Genomic DNA, 20,601 nt, shown 5'->3' with positions numbered 1-20,601 from the left:
ATGACGTCTAAAGTCCCCGCCAGAGAAAGTAGTCCCTTTTAGCACTTTGTTAGCAACCAGTGTTTTTAAGACACAGTAAAGGTTTAAAAAATCACAAGCAGGTAATAACTGGTGTGTTTTATGTCATAGATCAAAACGTGAAAATATTTAGAGACTTTGTTAACCACAGACCTTATTTCAGGCGATTTAGCAAAAACCCATTCAAAAAACCCATAGACTTTACGCCGTTGGAACCGGAGGCCCTTTAAAATGCTAACTCACTTCTGAGTTTTGCCTACAAAAATGCGTCATCCCTGAGGTACTCTATAGTATAATGTCATGCCCATGATTTCCACAGCCAGGAGGTATGAATGGTTTTCACCCAATCAATGGTAAACTGAGTCAGACCAGACCAATTCAGCACGAATCATTTTAGCCAAAGGAGTGCCTACACAGCAAAATCCTCAGAGTTAAATCAACTCTGCTCAGATTACATATAGGGCTGGGCGATATATCGCATGCGATTCTCACGCGCATTTCGTCAGTAAAGCCGGTTCCCTGATTACCGCTAAATCGCCATCACCTGCTTTCAAATGGAGCGCCTTTTAATAGACAGAGCCGTAGTTCACGGACAAGCCACGCAAAATCGCATTCAGTATTGAAGATGAATCGACTTGAATACGCGTGAGAATCGCATGCGATATATCACCCAGCCGTAATTACATATGGTCCCTCTCTATACAGTGTTAAATTAAAACTGAAGCAGAGTTAAAGTTAATTAGATAATTAAGTGATTAAGTTATGATTTAGCATTAATGATGAACACCTGCTGTTAACAAGCAGAATCACTGAAGAGAAACACAATAACTACAAATGACTTCCAGCCACAGCCTTAGATGAAATCAACTGAAGAGAAAAGACATTAAATCTCTCAAGATCTGAATAAACAGCTCTACAAACAGCATATTATCTCATTAACTTTAACTCTGCTTCAGTGTTATTTTAACTCTATGTAGAGAGGGACCATATGTTCTCTGAGCAGAGTTGATTTTGCTGTGTATATGTACAATAGATAGCCTATAATAAGATTCCACGTAGCATTTTCATCGATCAGTCGTCTATTCTGATTGGTTGATAACTTTTGAAATTAATTTCTAGTGCAAGAGCACGGAGAGATTTGTGAGTGCGCAGGACACAGTTTGAGCGCACATGCAATATCTGAGCGAGAGGAGAGGCAGTTCATAAGAGAGCACTGTATATTTGAGAGCGCGTGTCCAGTTTTGTGTGAGAGCAAAGGAAATCCACGCGCCAGCAGAGAGCTTTGCACTTGTGCATTACATGTATGTGCTCTTGCATCACAATAATGCGCTCTTGACATATGGCAGTAAAATAACGCCATATCGTTATGGTTACTAGTAAGAGAATGCGGGCTTGACTCAGTTCAGTTGCTGTGCGAATGGGAAATTTCGAGACTCACACCTGTAAGTAAATGCGGTTGTCAATCCCAAAAACTGACAGTGTGAACGTAGCCAATTTTAAATCTCTCTAATGTCATTTTTCATGTGTGAAAAAAACAAAAAAAACAATCAGATTTCTTTTCCCCCACCCATGCACTCACATACACACATTTCACTTTACAACACACAAATGCATGCATTTAATTATTCTCATTCTCGCTTGCTTTCTCAATGTCATGATTATACACAGATTAACAATCAGTTTAAAAATTATGTAAAAAATAAAAACAGCATTAATTAGCATCTTCTCATGGTACGCTCTCTATCACGCATGCAGTTATGTGAACTCTGTACTGCGGGTAACGCCCCATTATTAATGAAATGCCAGAAACAAAATTGATTAAAGATTATGAGTGCACATGAATTAAAAAAAATAAAAGTCAGTTTTTATTTCATGGTGACTAATATTATTTATGTCTTTTAAAAAGTATGCTAAAGTGTACTTTTTCATAAGGGTGGACAAGCACAAACAAATAAAAACCATTTCCATTTATTACAAATTAGTATCTTTATTTCAAAAATTCTTCAATCAAGGAGTTACCCATAAAGCACAAACATTAGACTGACGTTACATTAATGAGATGTACATAAAAAAACAAAGGGGAAAAAAAAAAAAAATGGATACGTTGTCATAATGTTGCCAACCCCTAACAGTGAAAGAAATATTTTTAAATAATCACATCACGCCCACAGTCCCCATCAATCCCAACCCCATCTTCATAAAAATAACCATTTATTAGTATGCCAACGCATTTTTGCCCCAGGCATACTTTGAGTGTTCCCCAAACACATTTATGAGGTACCAAACATGTTTAGCAGCCTTTCTGAAGCTACATTGTGTTAGTAACTGAATTAAGCAGGCAAATCCCGAGGAACGTGTGTTTATAGCAAACTGCAACGCCAAAGTGTACACTTGTGTTTTGGTTAATTAAACCTCAGGTTAGCCTAGTGGCTAAAGTCACTACATTAATGCTAGCACTCCCTTTCTTAGCATGTCAATGCTAAATAATGCAGAACAGCACAACTTTGTAAGTAAACATTAAAAAAAAAAAAAAGGAAAGTAAGTAACATTTATTATTTTCCCACTGCAACTAATTTTCCCAACTTTGTTAATTAACTAAGACTAAAGTTGTTTTACTGCCTGAAACCCACACAGTTCTGGTAGCGCTAGCAGTAAACTGCTAGTCGTTTGTGTAACACGTGATTCTTGTCATAGCATCACAATACATCAAGTGATTGTCCATCGTAGCTCATTGTTGGCCGTTCTTTCATTATTTGAGAATTTAGCTAATTAAATTAAATATGCTAACAGAAATTGAAAAGGAATACACACAAATAAATAAAAATGATTAGTCACATTTCTTACACACATTCATACAAACAAACAAAAATGTTGCCCTCTTGTTACTTTTGTCTCCTTTGTTGTCTTGGTTGGTTTACCACAATGATTGCAGCGTTACATGTGGTTAGAGCTTGCTTGGATGCTTACACACATTCAAGGAAATGACTGTTGTCTCTTCCACATACACTCTCCTTACTGTATCATTTCAATACTGAAAGGATCTTCCAAGTCTGTCCTTCAGAGTTTAGGTTTATTTGGTGGATGTTGAAAGGAAAAGCTGTGTAAAAGAGGCCTTCTGTACACCCAGAGGAGAGTCCTGAGTTAAGTTTGTTCCTATACATGTAACATGAAAATGTAAAGCTGGCATAGTCCACTGCTGTTCAGCGTCACAGAGCCGTTAGTAGATGAGTCGCTCTCTCTCTGTACCCACAAACCTGTTGTGAGCAGCCATTACTTTTGCTTTATTTACAGATGGGCCTGTGAAGAAACAAAAACAAAAAACAAAAACAAAAACCTTTTAGAGCTTCTTTCATCAAATCAAAGACATTTTCATAATTTGTATTCCTTTAAAATAACAAAAGCTTATATCTTGGTTTAGAAGGCTTCAGAAATCTAGGGCCTTATGAAATTACATTTTTTCCCCAAATTCTTTCTTTTTTGTGTGTGTTCTGGATTCTGCTTTGTTCCATTTAATTTTCTCCATTCAGTTTTAATGGTTAAATTAAATTTAAGTACTCAAAATTAATTCATTGAAATCATGGAACTTATTAAATTTAACAAATTATTAAAAGTCTGATTTAGTTTCATAGGACCTAAAATGTAATTTACTGGTTTAAATGGTTTCATTTAAAATTGTAATTCTTAAAAAGCATGAACTGAATTCATAAAACTAACATTTTAACAATAATTTATTATTATTATTATTTTTTTTTTTTACAATAATATAGCCCTATGAAATGTTTTCTTTTTTCAGAAATTCTGTGTTGTCTGTTTTAATTGTTCTGCATTTATGATTTAATACCAATGTATTCTCAAAAACGGTGGTAATCAAATGAATGCTCAAAACATTACATTTTTAAAAGATGAATCAAATTGTTAAATCAAATGAAAATGTAACAATCCCTTTTATTTTTTTAGGCAAACAAAGTGCTACACAATAGAGGTTTACTGATAAAATTAAAAAACGGAAGTTATTCCTTAAAGTTTTTTTAAAAATTTAAAAATTATTATTATTATTATTATTATTATAATTACTACTACTACTACTACTACTACTACTACTACTACTACTACTACTACTACTACTACTACTACTACTACTACTACTACTACTACTACTACTACTACTACTACTACTACTACTACTACTACTACTACGTTGAGAACTACATTCTACTGTACAATAGTAACAGATTTCTGTCACAATTTGAACTTTTATTTTGACGGGTTGTGTTCGAGTTTCTGTTTGGGTGAATGATTCCTTTAAGGCAAATTGTGAATATTAAGATGTTGTGATTTACCTGCATAACTGAGTAATACAGGCAGGAAGATGAGGCCGTGAGAGGCTCCTAGCAGGACAATTGCAAGATACATGCGGAAGTAGAAGACCTGGAAGATCTGGGATTTGGACAGGGCGAGAATCAGGATCCCACCAAATTTAGTGAGGGTGATGCCGCTAAACACCTGCGGAGCCAGATCAGCGTGTTAGAAGGTGATAAAAAAACAACAACAACAACAACAACAACAACAAAAAAAACACACATGTAACAGTATATTGTATCTGTGCAGCTCTTAAAGTAACAGCAGCCAAATAAACCTAATGCTGACTTTGTTTTAATGAAAAAAGAAATCACTCACTGCTCTTGATTGAATAACTTTTGTAACTTTAATAAGGGATTAATCTATATTTAATTTATACAGTGAAGACTATGCAGTGCTATTTTACATTTGATTATTCATTTTCTATACATGAAAATTACTGTTAGACTTAATAATAAAATAAAAGCAGTGTTTGTTCTATTGTATTTGTGCTATTGCTCATTAAATTATTATTTGTTCTTATTTTATTACTGACAGTTTACTTTACAAAATGACCAGGCCAGAGAAAAAAAAAAAATCCTTAGCATTAAGTCCTGAGAGTGTGGTATATGTTGCATTGGTGAGTAAGACATGACTTCATATCTCTTCCTAGTGGACATGAGAAAGTGAAAAATGGCGGACGGAGAGACATCTACGGATATACAACCTTCACCATCATGTATAAGTGTATCATTCAACTTTTCCCCATGGTTTTAAGTTAAAAATCATATTACATGGCAATATCGAATCACGATAATTGTAGAATTGTGATTTAAAAAAAATAGCAATACAAAACATATCGGCACCCAAGTATCGTGATAGTATTGAAATGGAAGATAGGTGCATCTTCTCAGCCCTACTCATTATGTAATTTGTGTATGTATGTGTAGGTCACATTTCTCCAGCAGTAGGAAACACGACTCACAGAGCTGCCCATGTGTGCCAGTGCCTCCTCCGCCCGCTCCACCCTCGAGCTCCTGGTACTGACAGAGAAAGCCCTCACTATATGGCTGCAGAATTCCACTGATATGCCACAACTCTACAAAATAAATAAATAAATAAACAACACATTAGACAAAACATTTCTCCATAAAGATTTACGTATGCAGATTTTTGCTGGTAGTTGTTGAAAACAAGCACTTCTAATAAAGTGATTCAAATATTGTACATTATAGTAGGTTCCAGTCACAAAACGTCAACAGACGTGTATTCGCAATCCCACAAAACACTATTTATTGTTAACTCACCATGACTAGGTTGACCAATGAGACAGCATTGAGGCTGATATTCCACAGCCACATGACTCCAAACATGTTGACCAGGATCATGGCAATGGTCAAGGACACCAGCACTGCAGACCACAGCTCGAAGCCCAAAAGCACCGTAGACACCACAAAGATGGCCATCAATGACACACCGAGGTTAAAGGCAGTGTCGTAGATGATAGTGAGGTACTGTTCATAGAAGACGTAGAATATACTGTCCATGGGGGAAAAAAAGGAATGTACAAATGGGTCATGGGCCATGATGACTTAAATACTTAATGTATTAAACTGACAATCTTATTTATTACATAACAATGACTAAATATGTACATTTTCTGAAGAAAATATGAGTTGTGAGCCCTAACAAAAAGAGGAAAGCCCTACATAACTGACTCTCATGAGGAGGACACACTTGTTTGCATTCAGAGAGTTTTATGTTTAGGATACATTTGCACAATTACAACACCCTTTATGGAAGTAGGTTACTAAGGATTATCTTTGCTTTCCCAAACTTTCCATGTGACTTTAACTGGCATAAAATAACAGCAGAGTCAAAGAAAGTGTAGGGATCTTTAATTCATGGATCGTTTTTCAAGCTCATGTGAAGGGCTCAACAGTAAGGATGGTTTAGCCTGGTGACACTTTGAAAATACAGTGTATTTTTGGTTGACTTGATCAAGGTAAGTTTACCTGTAAGGGAAGACACGGTAACTCTTGTCATGCGGTTCGATGGCCTGCGTGATGTTGTCTGCAAGCTCTCGTGCCATCTTCATGGCGTCAATGTAGTCAGCTGACTTTTGTAAGATGGTGTGATAGGTCATGAAGTACGTGGCGCCTACATCAGTGTTGTTCTCTTTGAAATCCACGGCAGTGCCGTATGCAGCATGACCGCTGCACAGGAAAGAAAATGAGTTATTACTCACAACAAGGTTTCCAAAACTTTTTTTTTTTTTTCTCTGAGCTGAACCCATAACAACTAAATATCACAGAGCACTTAAAGTGAATAATCTAAAGTAATGTTAGTCTTATAATAAATTCAAATAATGCAGGGGCAGAAGTCTCAATTGACAAAAACTCCTGAACAAATACAGAAAAATTAGCAGAGATGCGTGTAGATTTTGTGATCAGAATTTCTGCCAACAAATGTTTAAATATAATAAGTACTAGATATTTGACAGAAATATGAAGTGGAATACAGTTGTGTACGTGAAAATCCAGTTTACCGCTACCACACACTTAGGCTGTGTGTCCACCAAAGCATTTTTAGACAGCTGAAAACCCTGGACGCTCTGCTGAAAACACCTAGCTGTGAGCGCTTCGGCAGCACAACGTTTTTTTCAGTTGAGACGCTTTGTTGCTATGATACGGAATATCCGTGGCACTGTTACTTGTAACTGATTTTGCTGATAATTTGTTTCAAACTAAAAATGTCGACACAATGTAGAGTACTTGCTATGTATGTACGGAGATCAGCAATATTAATTTCTCATCCATTTTGTTCTGTTCTCCGCTTGTTGTTGTCATTGTACAGCAAGAACGTTGTGACAGTTGGTGTTGTATTTGTCCCACCTCTCCTCCACTCTGATTGGACGAAAAAGTGACAGTGATGAGCGCAGTGTTTTACTCAAAGTTGAACATTCTTCAACTCGAGGCGACCGGTAAAAAACGCAGACGCTCAGAGCCTCATTACGCTCCTGGCGTTTAAAAAACACGTGGCGCTCCCATTGAAAACAAAGGGAAAAGTATGTTAGCCGCTGGAAAAAATGCTTTGGTGGAATCACGGCCTTAAACTATTTGCTAATTGTGCACAACTTTGTTTCTTTGTTTCTAGGCTTAATGTAAAAAAACCCAATTGCACCCTAAACCCTGAAAATTGCATGATTCAGCCAATCAGGGCTTGCGATTTCAGCAAAAATGTACATTTTTTGTGTACAATATCTATCAGATTGTCACTAAACGGATGGCATGTATTGGATGGCAAATTTGATCAATAGAAAAATTTAAACTTACCCTTTTCCACAGTTGATATTTGGGTTGTCTGAGAGAAACATGGGAAGGAAATGCATAAATTCGGTACCATTAGGCCTCTGTTTCCCAGTAGCGCTCATAGGTCTGCAGTGAACACAGAGATCACTCACCACTGATGGAAAAAAACAAAAAAACAAAAACAATTAAGTTAGTGATAAAAGCATTAGTTAAAAACACTTAAAAACATTAGTTCATCCAAAAATAATAATCCTGTCACTACAGTTTGTTCAACAGAAGTCAAACAGGTTTAATGGAGAGTTATGCTGCGTTCACACCAAACGCGAATAGAGCGTCAAATTCGCGTCTACCGCGTCTAGTTTGCCGCTTGAACATTTTGAATGCATTCGCGCGTCTAGAGCGAAATAGACGCGCGTAAAAAACAAGCGTTTGAAGCGAAATTGACGCGCGTCCGATGCGAAATCCGCTTCTTGTGGGAGGGGCAAGTGCTAGGCGGTTGTCTGTTTGCAAGATGGCTGATGTTGATCGTGCGTTCATCGAGAGAGCTACCGCTTTGTATTTGCCACAGCAGCAAGCAGGCTCCTGATTGGTTAACGCGGCGCGAATTTACGCCAAAGTTCAAATTTTTCAACTCGGGCGTCAGACGCGAATTCGCGTCAAACGCTAAATGCACAAAAAGCACCATTCGCGCGTAACGCGCGAAACGCTCAATTCGCGTCATTCGCGCGAATGAGGCGAATTCGCGTCTTCCGCGCCGCGCTAAACGCCTCATTCGCGCCGCAAGACCTCCAGACGCCCGTAAACGCGTCTTTACATTGACTTAACATTGAAATCATTCGCGCCAGACGCTCTATTCGCGTTTGGTGTGAACACAGCATAAGGGTGTGTTCACACTTGGCAGGTTTGGTTCAATTGCTCTGCTAGCACAGTTCATTTGAATAAGTGTGAACGCTGCCATCCGAACCCTGATGCGCACAAAACAACCAGACCGAGACCTCTAAAAAAACTGGGTCTCGATCTGCTTCCAAACAAACTCTGATGCAGTTTGACTGAAATATGAACACAACACAGACCAAAGACATCTAAATGAACCAAAAACAGGACGTGATGTCACAAGATGCGACCAAAAGAATGAAGAGAACTGAACTACAAGTGTGAACACCCCGTAAACCACTTTATTATTTTTTGGTGAACTGTCCAGTTAAAAATCACAGTTTGATACTGAAAAATGCATTGATAGTGATGATATAAACACATATCTTCACAAATGATTTCCATCCAAATCTATTTGTAAAGTGTCAGTTCAAAGACCCAAGAACAGTGTGATCTGTACAGTGGAAACAGATTTCAAAATGCAATAACTAACAAGCAGCACCCTGCATAAAGGTCCTCTGGAGCAGTGGAGGTCAGGGTTCTGTTGATTCGGTGGATAATGGTTTACCTGAAGCATTGCAGAAAGCTCCTGTGGTGTTATAATATCTGCAGCAGGTCGACTGCGGCTTCACCCAGTCAAAGTAGTCATCCAGCCATGATGACGGAACGTTACTGATCTTAGTACTGAAATTGCGACACAAAATATTACTATATTGATCCAACAGATGATAGTCAAAAACTAAAAGCAGTCAGTAAAGTCTGCAACATTTCTGGCAATTGCCTACACCTTAAAGGATTAATAAAATGAAGCAAAAAACTATGCGTTTATTGCAGGGTTAATATAGTTAACTAAAACAAAAATCCCAAAAACAATTTTGTCACTTGAAATAAAATAAATGTTAACTGAAATAATACTTTTATTTTATATACTCGTATATCCGTAGATGTTAACAAGTAAAACTTGTTTTTATTTCAGCTAGTTGCCAAGGCATTTAGTTTAACTTAAATGTACTAAAATAACTGAAACTAAAACAAAATCAAATCAATAAACTATATATGTATATAAAAATAAATTACTAAGACTTTAATTAAATTTGAATACACAAAAATAAAACCAATTCCAAAGATTAATAAAATGATACTCTCAATGATACTAAAATAACACTGGTTTATTGATTTTTTTCCCTCCCTCACTGAAAAGGAGTCAAAAAGTGTCACTCACTAGTTTTTCAAGAGAGAAGCGGTATAAATTTGCTGGACTAGAGAGTTGCTGTTGCAGCCCACTCCACCACACACCGCGTTCTGCCCCTCAGATGTTTTGTAGTCATGTCCATCCTCTACCACAAAGTAAACGGGCGGCCCGGTGTGCAGGTACTTACTGAGATTCCCAAAGTAATCCAGCATATAGGAGTCCTGAGACAGGGAGACAGGGATGATTTATGTTCACAATGACCCCTTCTTCAAAATTTCAAAATGCAAATGTGTGCTAAAAGGTCTGAAACACAAGTGTCAACAATGTGAAGAATGGTATATACACGTACATCAGGCATGGACAACGTCTGCTCAAGTCCAATCTCCACTTTATTAACAACGGCTATACTAAATGACAGCATTCCCACAAACACAGCAACCTGTAGATGAGAATCAAAAGAAAAAACAAAAAACTGAACTGGAGGATGAACTCATCATTGCCATTTTTAAGTGAACTGTTAGACCAATGTCATGGGTTCAGTTCTCATTAAACACGAATACAGATAAAATACAATGTCACCTCTTCTGTGACAAATTCATTCAAGTGTAATTTAAATAAATTGAGATTAACACTATTTCTGTTGTACTGTTTTGTTTTGATCTTTTACACCTACCACCAGGGGGCGCACCCAATCCTTTAAGATGAAAGGAGCGTATATCTTCTTAAAGAAACGGAACAGACAACCTTCTGATTTTTCTTGTGGAACAGACAACTTTACACAGCACAATATATCTGGCCGATTTGCCTGGAGAAAACAAAACAAAACAAAAAAATAAACAAAAACATAAGGAATATTATGCATCTCAAATCATTTTCAGACCATCCATGCTCACATATTGATATAAAAAAATTGCTGCTTTAATACATTGACTGATTACTCACAGCTAACTATATTAAAAAGCTAATCATGCTACTTTCAAAAAAAAAAAAAAGAAAAAAAAAATTCTTTTAAAAATAAAATGGGCTGCTGTGAATTAGCATTACATTTTCAAATTCACTTCATTATTACACTTTTTCTCAGTTTCTCATCACCAAGGACGCTAACTATATAATTCTAAAAAGTCTGAGTTTTAAATATAAATATAAAAGAACAGCTGAGTACACAACACAAGTATAACGATTACGGCACTGAGGAACGATATCATTAGAATTACTTTTGGAACTATTTTTTCCAGCTGATGAGAGAAAAACATTGACAGCCAATCAGAATTCATCCTGAAATTCATCCTAAAATACATTTTTAATATACCCATTCGTCGGCTGGGCTTTTGTGGAGCCCTTTGAAGCTGCCTAAATATGGACTTTGGACAGTCAAAAATGTTTTTCTCTAAACCCTTAACTTCTCTTCAGCTGAGGACAGTCATACATACACTACCATTCAAAAGTTTGGAAACATTACTGTTTTTATGTTTTCAAAAGCAGTCTCTTCTTCTCATCAAGCCTGCATTTATTTGATCAAAAATACAGAAAAAACAAAAAAACAAAAACAGTAATATTGTAAAACATTATTACAATTTAAAATGGTTTTCTATTATAATATACATTAAAATATAATTTATGTCTGATGCAAAGCTGAATTTTCAGTATCATTAAATCCAGTCTTCAGTATCACATGATCCTTCAGAAACCATTGTAATATGCTGATTTATTACAAATGTTGTGCTGCTTAATATTTTTTTTTAACGCAACACTTTTTTTTTTTTTTTCAGGATTCTTTGATGAATAAAAAGTTAAAAAAGAGCAGCATTTATTTAAATTAAATCTGTTATAACAACATACACTACTGATTATATGACACAAAAGACTGGAGTAATGGCTGATGAAAATTCAGCTTCACATTACAGAAAAAAAATATGTATTTTAAAGTATATTAAAATAGAAAACCATTATTTTAAATTGTAATGATATTTCACAACATTACTGTTTTTTTTTTCTGTATTTTTGATCAAATAAATGGCCTTGGGGTGAGTAAATCTGGAATTTTTTATTTTTTTTTTTTAATTCTCTATTCCTTCCACTGCTAGAACTGGTGTGACCTTTGACCTCTCACCTCTTGTCTCTGGATGTCCAGGCCAAGCAGAGACACAAAGCAGCTGATCTGCAGGAGGAAGTCAATGAAGACGGCCAGACCAGCGAACAGAGAGAACGTCCTCACTGCAGGCATGCTGGACAAAGCACCTGTAGACATGTAAACAGAAACTATTGTCATCTGGAAAGGGAAATGAGAATCAAACGATTCTCATTTCTCAAACAATACATTTAAGATTAATACAAAAACACTAAAATACATTCAGGTGATACCAAGAAAAAAAGAACACTAGGATTTATTTCATAACTCCGTTTCTTATCCATCTGCCAATAAAAGGGTCAATTACATGTCTAAAGTCGGCATACCTAAAAAGAAAGCAACAGTCTCAGAGAACGAAGAGAGGAACATGCTGGGAGCCACCTCTCCGAGGATACGACCAATCTGCTGATGAAGCTCTTCCTCTGGCATTCGCTCGTCTCTCTGAAGAAAAAAAAATTTGTATTACTTGGCAGTTTATGAGCTTAAACAACATCAACTATCAACAATCTTAAAAACGATGAAGTGGAACCAAACTTTTTAGGAACTAAAAAAGCTTGTCTGATTTACAGTAGTGCAGCAAGTCAACAGGCATCAAAAAACGACCACAGCACATCTCAAAATGCGTCAAGTTTGAGTTAAATCTGTGTACAGACATCACCACGCACCTGGTAGGTTTGAACAATGATGAAGATGTTGTCCACACCCACTGCCAGCACGAGGAAGGGAATGACCTCAATGACGATGAGCGTGAGGGGGATGCCGATGTAGCTGAAGATACCCAGCGAACATGCCACTGAACTTAACACGATCAGGATACCGGCAATACCAAGAGAGATCTTGGAGTCCACCTGTACCACACATACAAATGCAGTATTTAAATAAAATGATGAGAATATGCAAGGTCTGTCTAATGACAGCACTCACAGGTGTGAAAGAACATCAGATATAAAAATGTCGAAAGAACATAAGCCAAAGAAAAGAAAAAGTAAACATGGCAGAAAATAGATTTGAACCACAATAGAGCTTTTCACACTTGAAATAGTTAACCCTGGGTCATTCTAAACCCCGGGTAAAACGGTTTCACAACTTATAACTTACCCAGGGTTAACAATTAATCCTGGGTATTGTAAACCAACTTTTTTTTTTTTTTTTTTTTTTTTTTTTTTTTTTTAATTAAGGGGTTAAAAAAAATAATAATAATAACCCAGGGTTAAGCGCAGTCAGAAAAGCTACAAAAGTTGTTGTATTAAATCACTGAGGATTAAAATGTCTGAGGATTAATACAATTTTGTGTTTAAAATATTCAACTGAAGGAAGAAATATCAGACTTTGTACATGATTAAAAAAACAAAAACAAAACTGTAATCCAGTGTTAAGCCCCAATATACTTAGCAAAGAACAAACTTATGTGCTGTCATTTTGAACAAAATCTGTTCCTTTTGGCAACTTAAAACAGCTTGCCCAAGTGAACTTTCTGGAAAATTTTGCTTTTGGAAACAGCATGGAACTATAATTGGTCCGTGGTGATTACGTAATTGGTAGGTTTGAAGGCTCCACCTTCTGACACATGTAAATCATATCTGGTTGATTTCTTCCATTCAGTCCGTCGAAGTCAGACGTGTGTAAAAGCAATCACACCGGAGAGCTGCTTTATAGTAGAAATTGAAGGTGTAATTCTAATTGAAAGAGACACCAATGTTGTTTTTTCATGTGTGATATTAGGGATGCACAAATATATTGGCCAATAATCTGCAAAAGCAATTATTTTTACTTTTATCCATTGGCCGATTATATTCTGTGGCAGTTAACGACAATAATTTCAGGTCCGCAGTTTTTACCTACACCAAACATTATTTGTAATGCGCCTCCCGTCCAATAATTGCAAAGAGCTTTGTGCTGTTACTTCTGACAAGAAACAAAGTCTCAGCTTTCAAATTCTGTCCATTTTATCATGAAAGTCAAACAATAAATAATGCATTTTGATCATTTTAAATGTGATGTGATAGATCTCGGAAGCAGCTCAGTTTGAGGTTTATTTTTTCCTTAAGAAAATCAAAGTATTAGCAGATATTCGGAATAATCGGACATCTGTCTCGGCTGAGAAATTTAGTATCGGTGCACCTCTATTTAATACTGTTAAGCTGCTTGATTTAAAACAATCTGTTGTATAAAGGTCTAAATAAATAAACTTGACAAGACTTGGCTGCAGTACCGAATCGCAGAGTTTGTGCAAACATTTCCACATCAGTAATCTGAATTATACCAATCCACAATCCAAAATCCACTTTGAAACAATCTATACTGTATAAAGCGATGTATAAATAAAGGTGACTTGACATTGCTATGAGCACAGCAAATATTTACGTTCATCTAAACGCCGTTCTCAGCACTATTGGTGGCGTCGGGATGTTTATCTAACAGTGTACTGCTGCTCAGGTATTTCAAACTTCTTTATATCTCTAAGTGAAAAACGAAAAAGAACTTCGCCACGAGTATATCCGGGGCCTTTAGACTTAAGGCCACATGCAGAATGGAGAGTCTTGAGGGTCTTACCAGCAGGGTCCGGCAGCTATTAATGTGGCCCAGAGCCAGCGAGATGTAGACAAACATGATGATGTAGCTGACCAGGATAGTGGTGACATCACTGCTGCTCTCGCGGTCAATCTCATCCTCGATGCTGCGCTCCGAGCTGAAGGAGATGGTGAGGTTGGGGTTTTCATAGTTCTTTACAAAGTTGATAAACCTGTGGAGGTATGAATAATGTTACTCCTAAATGCTGCTTATATATTTTGTAATCAGTAGTTGTCATTCTAGATCAGATAATTAGTTTTTATTTTTAATAAATATTCACCCATTCATTCATACAGTAAGATTTACTAACCAGGGTAGAGTTTCCCAAAAGCATCGTAAGCCCAAGTTGATCATAGCTCCATTTGTGGCAAACGGAGCTACGATCAACTTAAGCTTACGATGCTTTTGGGAAACTCTGCCCAGTTTACTTCATCACACTTACACTTTCTCCCATGCCAAAGCTTTGCCTAATTTGTCTGTGTCATTCAGGTAGTTGTTGACAGGAAAGGTGATCACTAGAGCTGTGGCGTTGTTGTAGTCGTTGCCTATATATATGAAAGAGGACAAAACAGAAAAATACGCCCTATAAAAAGGTTACACTAAAACAAACAAACACACACAAAAAAGCTCAAAAGCTAAAAGAAAGAGCAAGTATCATAATTCTGTTTAGCCTATTAAATATATACAGCCTATAGTGAACAAAACCAACAAAAAAAAAAGAAAAAGAAAAAACAGAATTCGCTGATAATAAAATGGAAAAAAAAAAAATATCACTAATAGAGCAGATTAACTTGCGTATTTATGTTTTTTTTTTTTTTTTTTCTCTCAATTTATATATACACTACAGATCAAAAATTTGGGGTCAGCAAGATTTTCTAAAAGAAATTAATACTTTTATTCAGCAAGGATGCATTAAAGTCATTTCAAACAAATGCTCTTCTTTACTCAAAGAATTCAGAAAATATACATTTATTATGCTTTCCACAAAAATATTATTAAGCAGCACAAATGTTTTTGACATTAATAATTATAACAATAAGAAGAAATGTTTTGCAATTAGATCAGCATATTAGATTAATTTCTGAAGGATAATGTGATGACACTAAAAACTGGAGTAATGATGCTGAAAATTCAGCTTTGCATCAGAAATGCATTACAAAAAATATTTTTTAAATTGAAAAAAAAAAAAAAAAAAAAAAAAAAACATTCTCACAATATTACTGTTCTTACTGTATTTTTGATCAAATAAATGCAGCCTTTGTGAGCAGAAAATATTAAAACATTTTTAAAAAAAAATCTTGGAATGAGATTACAAAGACATCTTGGTTCTTTTGTCTTTTATGCTTATTTCTGTGAAACTCACCCTCATATCCCCCAAGAACAAGCCAGGGGAAAACTGGGCCTCCATATGTACCCATGCAGGGGTCATGTTTTGGACTTGTGTCATCCAGGGCTGTGGGAGAACTAGGACCAAAAGCAAAAGATAAGAAAAATTAAGAGTCAATCTATAAAATTGTCAGAACAACAACAACAACAACGTTGAGAGTTTATTCCTTTTTTAATTTCCAAAGATTAGTGGAAACAAAAGCAATATAAAAATCACAATAGAGTGATGTGTGCAGGGATGGCATATTTTTGTAGACCAAAATCAGTAAGCATTTTAGCACCTCTGGTTCCATTGTCTCAAAGTCAAAGTTTTATTTATTTACTTTTTTTTTTTTATATATACACATTTTTGGCTTTCGTAGCCTCGTTGTGCTTATAATCAAGCTATTGCGATAAATAAATAAAGACTGAAAGATTTGTTGGAAGCTTAATGGTGGTGACATTAAAATCATGTGACCGCAGCAACCAGCCCTATTACATATATATATATATATATATATATATATATATATATATATATATATATATATATATATATATATATATATATATATATATATATATATATATATATATATATATATATATATATATATATATATATATATATATATATTTAGAGTCAGGAACATTTTCTAAAAGAAATTAATACTTTTATTTTATTTATTTAGGACGCATTAAATTGCATCCTTGCAGTAAAAAATATCATGACGAACAAACCATGTAAGAATCATTAACTTTTGTTGGTCAGAGAGCCTATTTTCTGCAATAATCCAAAAATCGATTTCTGTTTTTGTGGAGGGAAGGAGGGTGATGCTTACTTCAGGGTTAGCCTACAAAAATATGTCATCAAATGCAGTACTCTATTAATCCAAAAGATTAGACACAGTAGAGCTCACCTGACACAATACAGAAAGTGAGTGTGGTAGTCAAAGTATACATAGAATTCATCTTTAACCACATGATCCAGGACTTCATGGCTGTTCTGGTAGTAGTTTAACACACTCAGAATGGTACAGTTGTCATTGTAAGGAGCCAGTGGAGAAACACAGATGTCTTGAAGAGTCACCTTCTCTCCTTTATATTCAGCTATAAGATTTGCTATTTCTGTTTGGAGATCCAACACCTACATAGAAACAGAGATGGTACAAGAATACAGAACAAGAAAAAGTTGAGTATGGTGCACTGAGGATTGACTGAATGATTAAAATACTAAAAATATTTACAACAATGCAACAAATATACTTGATTTTGATTGGTCAATCGCAGCATGGTGCCATAGGTTGCCGATCCCTGCCTTAAACAGTTCTACTTGCACTACATGTTGACTTGCCTGATGGAGGAGTGATATGTTCAGAATGGGGGAGAAATTGATGTCTGGCCCAGTGGTGGGTGAAAAGGAGCCCGATTTATTCCACGGGGTGGTGATGATGAGCTGCTCGGAGCGGAAGAATGGTCCAAAGTGCTGGTCAAAATAGTTTTTCTCCTGCCTGGCCCTGCTGCTGGGAGACGACCAGAGCTCCACTGGGTTGGTGGTGATCCTCATGTAGGACAGTCCGGCCGAGCAGATCGTCACCAGCACCACGCTGGCCAGGATCACAGTTAAGGGCTGCCGCACACACAATGAGCCCCAGCTGCTGAAGACAACACGGAGCGCATTCTCAAACCGCTCGCCCAACGTCTCGCAGCAAGTTGCTTCATCTAAGAATAAGGATGATATTCAGTGAGGACTGCAGGAAGTGTGTATTTTGTGGAGAAGTGATCATTTTGGTGTTTTTAATTTTGGATGTTAAAGGTAATTTTGAGATGTATCAAATAATGTGCATCAAAAAACTCAACTGCAATAATAATAATAAAGATTAGAATGTAAGGAAAATAATTTTGTAATAATAAAATAGAGTATTTAAATATTAATTTTTTAAAATTGTTTACATGCCTACAAAATCTGTGCCATCAGAGTTCAAGGAGTAGGGCTGGTTGCTGTCAAGAATTGGGCCATATTCAGATGTGACCATCCTCTGTCTGCAATGAGATAAACAACAAAAGTAATAAATAAACAAACCAATAAATAAATGAATAAACCAACAAATAAATCTGGACTGATACATAACCAATCATAAACCATTACTATCTATTTGGAATTTTTTTTCATCTACATGCAAGCAGGGATTGACATTAACTTTTTTGACATTAACCAGTCACTGTGGCTAGTGGTCTTCCAAAATTACTAGCCATTCAGCTTTTTCAATGGCCACAATTTTTTTTAACCGATGCCATGGAAAAACTGCCATTTTATCATATTTTTAATATTATCTCAAAATTTGGCAGCAGGTATATTAGGCTGCTGTCATTTTAAGACCTCACGCACAGATCCATTATATTGTTAATCATACATTTTCTTTCTCAACAGTTTACATTCACTTAAAACATAACTGACTGCGTTTACATGAACACTCACCAAGACTGGCATTTTGACATTATTTTGTGTGTATTTGACTGTTTAAACACCATAAGCAGCAAAAAAGAACTCATTTTAGCTTTATGTGTGCGCATTTTGAATGCAAAATCTGCGGTATCGATATGTATTTATAAAAAAAAAAAAAAAAAAAAAAAGATGCCTTCAGATGCATCTTCACATGCCTTTTTAACAGACTACAATTGAAAAATGTATATGTTATATATGTACACTATATAAAATGTTAATGTCAAGCCCTGCATGCTAGGACTCATCATATACATTTGATTCAACCTGCATGTTGATAAGTAATAACAAAGTCCTTTTCAAGGAAAGTCTGTTCACTCTGTGGCCATATTTGCATCGCCTCCGGGCAGCTACAGTATTTCATTGATCCAAGGCCGAATCTATTTGAACGGAAGAATCCTGAAATCTCAAAAACTGCTCGCCAAACTTTTTGCTCATTGACTTCATTGGACTTCGGAGCTTTAAGCAATTATACTTAGCTCTTCTGAGTTTTAATTAAAACGAAATTACTGGGCGTGCATTAAGCTAATGCTTCACTACATTTTAAAGTGCCCCTAATTATGCTTTTTGAATATTACCTTTCACGTAGTGTGTAATATAGCTGTTTGTGAATGTAAAAGGTCTGCAAAATTTTAAAGATCAAAGTGCAGGATAAATAAAGTTATTGTCTCCTAAAAGAAAGAATCGCCGTCAGCAGTTCCAGTCTAACTTCCTTTTACAGACCTACATATCGATGTAACATATTTGCATAATGCCAGCCTATGACCTTCACAGGCTGCCCTTCTTTGACATCCACTTATCCTCAAATACTGTAGCTATAGCTGAGGCCTGGAAGAATTTGTTTAGTTTTGTCGACAGAAGACATGTTTTTAGCGCTGAAAATCCACTTTTCATGCATTTCAAAAGGATGAAGACTCACGCTCGAATTGATAGAGAAAAACCAACGCCATTGTTCCTGTTCATATCACTGTGTATCAAATGCTGAGCAAGCCTCCGGAGCTGAAATTCAGATTTGGTCATAGGCGATTCGTTTCTGGCACGCACTGTAAGCGGTAGACCATTTACAACAGACTGGGCCATCTGACCAATCAGAGCAGAGTCGGCTTGAGGAAAGGAGGAGTTTAGAGAGACTGAATCTTCGAATTAACGTTTTCAGATACTTTGAGAAATGAGGTGATGTGCAATGTACAGTCAAACCAAAATGTATGCAGACACGTTGAACATTTTTCATTCATTATTACAGTTTATTCACTACAGTTTAAAAAAATGGACGAGATCTCAGAGTTTAACTGTGTCAGAAAAAAAGAATCTTAATTATGTCAGATAACACGGTCAGGTCAAAGTGTCTGAATAATCTTTGGTTCCAATTTATCAATTTTACTGGTAGTCCACTGTATGAAGAATTTTTGGGTATAATATGTCACAGTTTGCATTATTTTGCTATCCTCACTTACATAAATGAACTATAGTGTCCTGCACCCACTAGCAAAAATATGTAAAAAAAAAAAAAAAAAAAAAAAAAAAAAAAAAAAACAAACAAAAAATTTTTTTTGGTTTGACTGTATATTATGAGAAAATGGAAGTATTTTTTGACCTTTGATGCATGTTAACCTATTGTAAGAGACATCCATATCGAAATTAGGAACCTTTAAAATAGCACAATAGGGGCATTTTAATGTCACAGAATGTTTTGAGAATTTCCCACACAAATCTGTAACTTGCCTGTAACACCATGCTCCCAGTACAACTCCAAAGAAGATGAGGAGGAAGCCTATATAAGAACACCACATGATGACGGTCATGGCGTCCATGCCGAGGATGGTCCAGGGCGGAAGGATTGGAGGGGGCACAGGTGCAGGGCCACATGCTTTACTGCAGTCCTGACAGGAGCAGGGCCCTGAGCCATCATCCAGATACTGCGTACAGTTAAACGTTCTGTTGCTCATGGGAGTCATGTGCATGACGGGAACATCTGGGGACACCAAACATTTCAACACTGAAATCAATGTCAGGAACATAAAGCTTCATATGCTTTCATGGATGCAAAACAGATCTGGAGTAACAATTAGGGATGCACCGAAATGAAAATTCTGGGCCGAAACCAACAATTCTGGATGCATTTTGCCGAAAACTGAACTGTATTCAGAAAAACTGAACTGTATTCTGTCGAGAGGGTAGCGTCATTTTTCCAGCGTTGCCCAGCACGGCTGTACGGTATCACACCATGTTACAGCACAGTGGGGCTATTGCAAACAAAAACAAGTCTACAACAGAGAAATTTCACGTCAGCACATTACTTGAG

At 36.2% G+C, this 20,601-nt stretch overlaps 1 protein-coding gene across 1 annotated transcript in view; it reads right to left on the bottom strand.

Moving 5' to 3' along the window:
- Positions 1-1,979: 1,979 nt before the first annotated feature.
- Positions 1,980-20,601, bottom strand: part of npc1 (Niemann-Pick disease, type C1) — a 29,164-nt gene continuing 10,542 nt past the window's right edge. The window contains exons 6-25 of the mRNA XM_048163235.1: positions 20,022-20,271; positions 17,754-17,839; positions 17,151-17,518; positions 16,717-16,943; positions 15,795-15,895; positions 14,874-14,976; positions 14,414-14,603; positions 12,526-12,708; positions 12,187-12,301; positions 11,843-11,970; positions 10,406-10,537; positions 10,082-10,171; positions 9,763-9,953; positions 9,109-9,224; positions 7,692-7,821; positions 6,372-6,572; positions 5,664-5,895; positions 5,342-5,455; positions 4,359-4,521; positions 1,980-3,315 (exon numbers count right to left, since the gene is read on the bottom strand). Of these exons, the coding sequence (XP_048019192.1) occupies positions 3,236-3,315; positions 4,359-4,521; positions 5,342-5,455; positions 5,664-5,895; positions 6,372-6,572; positions 7,692-7,821; positions 9,109-9,224; positions 9,763-9,953; positions 10,082-10,171; positions 10,406-10,537; positions 11,843-11,970; positions 12,187-12,301; positions 12,526-12,708; positions 14,414-14,603; positions 14,874-14,976; positions 15,795-15,895; positions 16,717-16,943; positions 17,151-17,518; positions 17,754-17,839; positions 20,022-20,271 (3,200 nt within the window). The 3' untranslated portion in view covers positions 1,980-3,235. The remainder of the gene's footprint in view (positions 3,316-4,358; positions 4,522-5,341; positions 5,456-5,663; positions 5,896-6,371; positions 6,573-7,691; positions 7,822-9,108; positions 9,225-9,762; positions 9,954-10,081; positions 10,172-10,405; positions 10,538-11,842; positions 11,971-12,186; positions 12,302-12,525; positions 12,709-14,413; positions 14,604-14,873; positions 14,977-15,794; positions 15,896-16,716; positions 16,944-17,150; positions 17,519-17,753; positions 17,840-20,021; positions 20,272-20,601) is intronic.

The sequence above is a fragment of the Megalobrama amblycephala genome, linkage group LG17 (assembly GCF_018812025.1).
Source record: "Megalobrama amblycephala isolate DHTTF-2021 linkage group LG17, ASM1881202v1, whole genome shotgun sequence".
Taxonomy (NCBI): domain Eukaryota; kingdom Metazoa; phylum Chordata; class Actinopteri; order Cypriniformes; family Xenocyprididae; genus Megalobrama; species Megalobrama amblycephala.
The sequence above is the reverse complement of the archived record's forward strand: the minus strand, read 5'-3'. Positions and strand labels throughout refer to the sequence as shown.